Genomic DNA, 8,297 nt, shown 5'->3' on the forward strand with positions numbered 1-8,297 from the left:
TCACACTGAGGTGTCCAAGTCCAGGGCCTTTCTGAATACCCTCTGAGCATCCTCAGCAAGCATGTTGAGGATAGTAGTGAGAGCTCTGTAGGTGCAGGCATAAGAGATGGCCGCTGCTGCTACAAATCCAAAAAATGGAATAAATCTGGACACTTCCTCTGCTGCTATTGAAGCAAGGTGAAACACAGACACCTTCAGCATGTTAAAGGTGGGGTAGGTAAGTTTGAGAAACCGGCTCAAGATCGCTAGAATTTGAAAATACACAACCGGAGAAAATCTGCCACTTCCTTATAGAGCCCCTCCTCCAACACACACGAACGCGCACATGACCAATGAGGGCACGAGATAAGTTTGTGCACAGATGGAAGGCTGACAGACAGGTAGGCCATCCAGTTATTTTAGCCGGGCTGGCTAAAATGATTGGTCGTACTTTTTACAGTATTACGGCTTCCACAGATGACATTTTTTTAATGGATTTTTTGTCAAAGCACTTAAGATATTCATTGCTATCGGGATGTTAAGAGCATTCCATGGAATATAACAAAAAGTGTATCTCGGGCCGGTTTCTCAAACTTACCTACCCCACCTTTAAGGACAACTTCACTGCTTATTTTCTCTAAAGCCAGAGGTGATTTCATCTCTGCTCTCAGATCATGCAAAGGCACACCTGCACTATCAGCAAGACTCTGCAGTGATTTGGGATCAAGACCAAAAGTATTTTTGTAGACTTTCAACCACATTATCAACCAGCATGGCTAGATCAACAGCTAAAGAGAGCCCAGGAAGCGGTGCAGCTGCTACGAGTGCAGATGCAGCAGCACGGAACTTTATTTTTGACTGGAGAGCCTCTTTCTTTTTGTTGATGATCTCAAGATTGACAATTGGCATGGCTAACAGCCAGTGGCGGCGCCAGGGTATGGCTGGGCTACAGCCATACCAAGAAATGGCTTAGCCCCACCTCAGCCCCACCATGAAAAATGATGTTAAAGTAAGCAAAATAAAGTCCGTCAACTCGCGCGGAGTAAATTGCACAGACAGCAGTTAGTAAGATTGATTTCAGTAGCCACTTGTCTGGAAATACCGAAGACTAGAAACCGTTTTGAAAACTTTTGTCACGTAGTGATCATCTTCTCAATAAAACATCTTTGATAATGTCTTCTGGCCAATCAGAATCACGATAACGGCGTGGTGTTGTTACAGGAAGTCCCGACGGAGAACACTTTTGCTGTAGTACATCTCTATACATCGATACAACATTACGTGTTGATTTAATAAGACCCCACGGTTTGATGATTGATAGGTGTGGGCTGTCTTTCATTTTGACACACAGAACAATGGGGGCTATCCACCCTTATCCACAATGTAAAGTAATTCACACAGCCTCTTTCCTCTTCTCTGTGAGGAGCAGCACTGCATTCATTTTTTTAAATGTGTAGTAATAGATGTATGTATTTTTCTTCTCAAGAGAGTACCAGAATGTGTATTTTGTGTTAGTATTTCAAAAAATCTCCTGGGGGAGAATCCCCCAGACCCCTCTGCAGGGGTTGGGTTTTCAGCATGTCAACTCTTTCACCTGTGGGGAAATTGCAGGATTGGCTCCAGGTCGCCCTTTTTGTTTACTACAAGACATTGCAAATACTGACTTGAGCCCCACCACTGTATGGGTTAGCCCTACCATAGATTCCCCAACTAAAATACTCTGGAGCCGCCACTGCTAACAGCAGAACATCTCTCTTGTGTGCAGGAAGCTCTCTCTCCAGGGTCTCCATTAACAGACGGAAGTCATACAGGTGGAGATCAAAGCTGGAGACCAGGAAGACTTGTGGAGACCGTATATCTTGATTTTCAAGACCTGCATCACAAAGAGAATAAACAAGTTAATTCCAGACAATGAAATTGGAACAGAGTAAAGGAAAGCCCCAGCAACCCTCTGCAGGTCAGACACAAAGACCGGCAGGTTGTTTCAGATCTGAGAGGATGATCGGTCACACCAACAGACCCTCAGTGAGCTCAGCCAGTATTCATATGACTCATTTTATGACCTGTTAACATTGATAGCACTTCTTCTCAACTTATGCTGCACATGTGTAAAGTTATTGTTGTCCCCTTAAATTGAACCAGTGTCTACTTGTGACCCTTGTTGCGTAAGCCTTTACGTTTTACATAAATACAACTCTCTGTTCTCGCAGTACTCTCATATATCTGGAATGACATTCTGATAATTCTATAACCATTATTTTAATTCTCTGGGAATAGGATGTTTGCATGTTGAGGGGGAGACACACCGATGGCATGTCCCGCCTGCAAATCTGAAGGGCAAGAATGTGTGGATATAAACAGGAAATGATGTACTTTTATGTCTGTGACCATAGAAAGGTTGTTTTCATTTGAATATTCTTGTTTTTGCTTCAGTTAAGGCACATTTTCACTTTCTCCCGTTTCCAGTCTATTTTTCCTAAAGATACAGTATCTAGAAATGTAAACAACTACAATATTAAGCTTTTTTATGTTTTAGCTTTAGGTGAGAGCACATAATTACCTTTAATGCAGTCGTCTCTGATTTTTTTAAGGGTATCTTCAGCATTGAAATCTCTTTGACTTCTTGTTGCCTCACGCATGTTATTGTCAATCTTTGAGCGAACAAAGTAGAACTTCTTCCCCATCTTCTGAATCTCCAGAGCGAGTTTCACATCATTTTCTCTGAAGCGATCAGCTGAGATGATGATGAAGAAGTCAAATCTTTCAAAGCCAACAAGCTGCAGGTACTTGTCAGCTGGAAAATTGGGGGTGCCAATTCCAGGAAGATCCCACAGTGTAACATTGGGATATTGTGGATGGGGGTATGATTCGACCTTCATGGTGGTTTCTACACAACCAGTAGGGGCGGCATTCTCATCCTTGTTGTCTATGCCTCTAAAGGCGTTAACAAAGGTGGATTTACCAGAGCCAGTCTCTCCTGTGACGGCGATGTGAAGTGGAATATTATCCTGCTCTTCCAAATAAGCATTGAGCTGTGCAGCGGCTGCCGCAGGCCCTTGATTTTGCAGAACTTCTTTAAATGTTTGTAATTGTTCATTAGGAAGTGGACCAGCCATAGCTTCCCTTTAATCTAAAAGGAAAAAAAGGAAAGTAATTTCACTATTGTAAATTGCTGAACTGAGCATTTATAATCAAACTCACAGAAACAATGAGTTTGATAATAATACAATTACAATATCCAAACTTTGCAAAAAAAGCACGTGTTTTCTAATAAACTGTGAAGTCTACAATGAAAACTTAAGAACTGTCCTAAAACCCCAGAATAGCCATTGTAAACTCTTTATAGGCTACCTCCATACTAAAAAAAAGGAAAATCACGAAAGACATGCAAGGAGTGAGCAAAAGTCACACATATTGACTGAATATGAAACAGGTGAAACTTCAAAAAAAGATATTGATTATATCCCTTACCGTATGATGCACCTGCAACGTTGATACAAAGTTGAACTTCTTTGCTGCGCTGTTGTGTGGGTTCAGACTTTAAAGAGTTCCGCCCCTTAGAAACTCAAGGAAGTGGCCAATTAAACCTTTTCCTGCAGTGAGTGACAGAGAATCTAAACCAATCAGTGTTCATCATGTTTCCTTTCTTTTTCCATGTTCAGTTAAAGCAGCTGATTCACAAGAAATGCGTTGAGGAGGGGTCTGTTTACCGAGCACATTGTATTGTCATGAGATGTTAGTGACGTTAACAAAGGTTTCACTTTATGGAGACATGTATTACCTAGACATGTTGCTTGTTGGAAACAAATGCTGTCTAATAATATATCCTGCATTAAAGACACTGAACATATTTTAATCTATAATGAATATTCTTGTACTTTCTGTGAATGAGAAGAACAAACATATCATTTGTTCTATCAGAAAGTATTCTGTATTATGTTGAACATCTTAAAATGGAAAACTCAGCAAACTACAACTTCATAAAGACATTTTAATGTATTGTTGTTTTCTTTTGGACACTTCTAAGAATTACAGCAGTGTGGCACCACTTCTAAATAAGAAGGCATCAAGGGAGTGAGGGGGACAGGGTGGGGCTATATTTGTGTTACGACATTTCAGTGACTTCATTAAACCAATGTGTGTGTGTGTGTGTGTGTGTGTGTGTGTGTGTGTGTGTGTGTGTGTGTGTGTGTGTGTGTGTGCGTGCGTGCGTGCGTGCGTGCGTGCGTGCGGTGTGCGTGTGCGTGTGTGTGTGTATATATTTAAATGTATATATTTCATTTGACTCATAGCAAAATGCCAAATCATTATGAAGATCATAATAAGGAAGACTATAAAAAAAAACATTATGAATAAACCGGCAAAATGTGATCGCATTAAAAACTAACTGTATTTGACAATTTATTTTATCATTTATAAAGCATTTCATCCCAGTGGCCAGATGTCCTGGTGTTGTGAGGCAAAGGGAGTCTAAAACTAGGATGGTAGCTGTAGGTTTTGGTTGCCAAGGGTTATCTTTTCATGTTGTTTTTCAAGTTTGGTCTCTGCAAACGGTTACTAGGCTGTATTTACTGTAGGTTGGTCTTTTCAAATGATTACTAGATTAAATCGGTGTAACCTAGCAGCTGCTATCTTCAATAACAGGAAGCAGCAGCAATACTCATTTGTATCTCACTCAAGCGACATTCATATGGTTAATTCTATATTCAAAAGTTTCCTTCACTTTGAGCGCAGACAGAAATATGTGGTTATAATGGGAGTGAATGAGACATTTTTCTTTTAATATTTGGTATTTTTGATCAGGACTGAAGTTGATTGAAAGATTTAACCCCAAAAAGTTTTTAAAAATATGAATCTGTTATAATAATTTTATAGCAGTTTTTGGAAGTGGACATTTTTGTCCCGAATGACTAATTAGGGTAGTCAATTTTAAATCTGACTCTGTGCAAAAACTAATAATGCAGCAAAATCAATTTTGCTGCTAACCTTTGACATATCACAGACTGTGATTAAAAAAGAGCCAGTCCCCAGATATGTATTATATGGAAAATAACAAATTTTCTCTGTTTTTATCATGAAAAACAGCAGTGATGTCATGTTTTCAAAATGGCATTTAAAGGGTTAAAATCCTGAAAATGATGAAATATTTTTTTTTTTTTATTAGGGCTGAAGTTGCTTCTAAAACTAAACTAATAATAATATAATATAATAATAATTGAACCCAAAAAAGTGGTGAAACATTTGTTTAATATAATGTTTTTATCAAAGTGTTTTGCAGTGGACATTTTGTCCCGAATGACTAATTAGGGTAGTGCATTTGAATGATACCGGAGGGTTAAGTCCGGTAAGATTTGTATTTACGGATATTATGTGTTTAAATGAATTGTTTGAGCATGTATGCTGAAGTTGCACCTGCTTAATATTCGGTCAATATTTCTGAATATCTATATCTTTGCAGCCTAATATTATGTGATCTGAATTGTGCTGAACTAGCGTTATAATGTGATGTGTTTACTATGGCTATTCGAGGTATTATTACACCAGTTTTGAGTTTACACTGAGCCTACACACATTTCAAATGTGAATTAGAAGTGTTTTTAAATTAAATCTCCTAACTTTTAATATTATATAGTAATTTGATTGTCAAATTAATTGTTTTTTAAATGTTTGATTAGATGATAGCAAGGCAAGTTTATTTATAAAGCACCTTTCAACACAAGGTAAATCACATTAAGAGCATTAAGAAATTGTGCAATGAGTGAATAAAACAAAACAAAACAAGCTAATGTAGAATAATACAGGTATACTGTATATACAATACATGAATACAAGTTATAAGTGCTGCAACCCCCCAATTAAATTAATGAAATTACTTTTATTTTATTGAGTGCTATGGATAATCAAGTTTTTAATGAACATATTGAACGAATTTAAAAAAGTGCTGCAAAAACATGGACCCACTGCAGCAGCTACAAAAATCCAGACTTATTTGGAAGAGCAAAAATATTCCACTTCACATCGCCATCACAGGAGAGTCTGGCTCTGGTAAATCCACCTTTGTTAACGCCTTTAGAGGCTTAGACAAGAAGGATGAGAGTGCTGCAGCCCCTACTGGTTGTGTAGAAACCACCATGGAAACAGTTTATAAATCTTTTTATTAGTTTTCTCACAGATAGCGAACAGACATTTTCAAGACATTACATGTAAAATACTGTGTTTTCCTAATATAGATGACAAACAAACACGAACCCCATTACCCCGCCTATTCACACAAACATACAAGGTTTGGGGGGGACAAGGAAATAAAAACAAACATAAATAAAGGATGAATATTAAATAGTATTGCAAAGAAAAGGGAGGGGAGTGGGGGGTGCTCTGCTGAGAATTAAGTATTGGGTTCTTCGTCAATAGTAAGGATGTCAATGTGGTCCAGAAAAGGCTGCCAGGTTTTATGGAACGTCGTCAGGGAGCCCCTAAGGGAGAACCTAATCCTCTCAAGCCTGACGCAATACAGGATTTCATGAATCCATCTATTATGGGTGGGAGGGGAGGAATGTATCAATTTAAGGAGAATAAGCCTCCTGGCAAGCAGAGGTGTGAATGCAATAACTCGTTGTGTGGTAATGGGTGCATTGGGCATCGAAGGAATTCCGAAAAGGGCAGTGAGGGGGCTAGGGTCTACTGTCTCACCTAAGACCTCCCCAAGTGAATCAAATATTGCAGACCAGAACTCTGATAGTTTAGGGCACGACCAAAACATGTGCATGTAGTCAGCCGGAGATTGTTTACATCTATTACATGTGTCAGACCTGTCAGGATATATCCTGGCCAGTTTTGCGTTAGTGAAATGTACTCTGTGCAGAATCTTGCACTGCAGTAAGCTATGCCTTGCACATATAGAAGAGGCGTGTACCAGGTCTAATATACGTCCCTACTGATCATCTGACATGTTAATCCCGAGGTCCTGGTCCCATACAACTCTAAGGGAATTTAAGCAAGTAGGATTTATCTTTAAAATGTTATCATATATAATGGAGGTGAGCTTCCTTGAATCGGTCTTAAGTGATAGGAAATAATCAATTATCGAATCAGGAGGCCGGCCTGGAAATTGGGGGTATTTATTTTCCACAAAGTGCCTGATCGGAAAGAATCGGAACAAATGAGAACTTGGAAGGTCAAATTTGTTGGCTAAATCTGCAAACGAAGAGAAAACACCACCAGCATAAAGGTCATTAATAGACCGCAGGCCTTTGTCTGACCAAGTCTGGAAGACAGGATCTGAGCACGACGGGAGGAAAAGGTGATTGCGATAGACCGGGGCAAGACCTGATGACGCTGTGATGATGCTTCCTAAACTGACCCCAAATCTTTAAAGTGTTGCAATCGGATTATGAGGAACTTGTTTAATTGGAAAAGGCAATTGAGAACATACCACCGACCAAAGTGAGAGACCCGAAGAGGAAGCCTCCATCTGGGCCCATCGAGGGTGTTCGCCCTGTGCCAAATTAGTGTTCCAAAAAAGAAGCTTATTAATATTACATGTCCAATAATTTTGGCGGAGATTAGGCAGCGCCAGGCCACCTTCAGACTTGGGGAGTTGAAGAACTACTCTTCTGATACGAGCCCTCTTGTTGCACCATAAGAAATAATTAATCTGCTGGTCAAGTGCTGAGAAAAAGGATTTATTTATAAATATTGGAATGTGTTGGAAGGAATATAAGAACCGAGGAAGCACCACCATTTTTATCAAATGAACACGTCCCATTAAAGAGAAAGGCAAGGAGGACCATCTAGCTAAGTCTGCTTTAAAGCGATCTACTAATGGGCTAAGGTTCTTGGCAAAAAGCTCTGTAAACGATTTAGTAATATGGATACCCAGGTATTTGAATCCCTCTGAGACCTTCTTAAAAGGAAAGAGAGCCTTGGGACGTTTTTCAGCAAGGGTGTTAACAGGGAAGTATTCGCTTTTCTGGAGGTTGAGTTTGTAGCCAGATAGCTTCTTAATTTGCTCTAAAATGCTTAGAATTATAGGAAGGGAGGACGATGGGCTGGAGATATACAGTAAAAGGTCATCTGCATACAAAGAGAGCTTATGCAAAAAAACAAATAATGACGGAGATAGAGGGCAACCCTGCCTATTTCCGCGAGAGAGCGAGAACAGACCAGACTTAAAGGAGAGGTGTCATGGCCATTTCCACTGATCATAATTCCATTGTTGAGGTATACTAAAATAGATTTATACTGTGCATTTTTCCAAACTCACATTGGTTTCTCATACAGCATCTCTGTAAACTACTTGTATTCACTGAATTTCACTC

The 8,297-nt window shown here is 39.4% G+C and overlaps 1 protein-coding gene across 1 annotated transcript; it reads right to left on the reverse strand.

The window, feature by feature from the left end:
• Positions 1–3,481, reverse strand: LOC117481960 (T-cell-specific guanine nucleotide triphosphate-binding protein 2-like). Its single transcript, XM_034129905.1, has 4 exons — positions 3,451–3,481; positions 2,540–3,109; positions 1,676–1,852; positions 1–164 (listed from the first exon to the last, which is right to left on the reverse strand). The coding sequence occupies exons 2-4, from the start codon at positions 3,093–3,095 to the stop codon at positions 1–3; spliced, it is 897 nt and encodes a 298-aa protein (XP_033985796.1). The 5' UTR covers positions 3,096–3,109; positions 3,451–3,481.
• Between the last annotated feature and the right edge of the window lie 4,816 nt (positions 3,482–8,297).

This window comes from Trematomus bernacchii, unplaced genomic scaffold (assembly GCF_902827165.1).
Source record: "Trematomus bernacchii unplaced genomic scaffold, fTreBer1.1, whole genome shotgun sequence".
In the NCBI taxonomy this organism is placed as follows: Eukaryota; Metazoa; Chordata; class Actinopteri; order Perciformes; family Nototheniidae; genus Trematomus; species Trematomus bernacchii.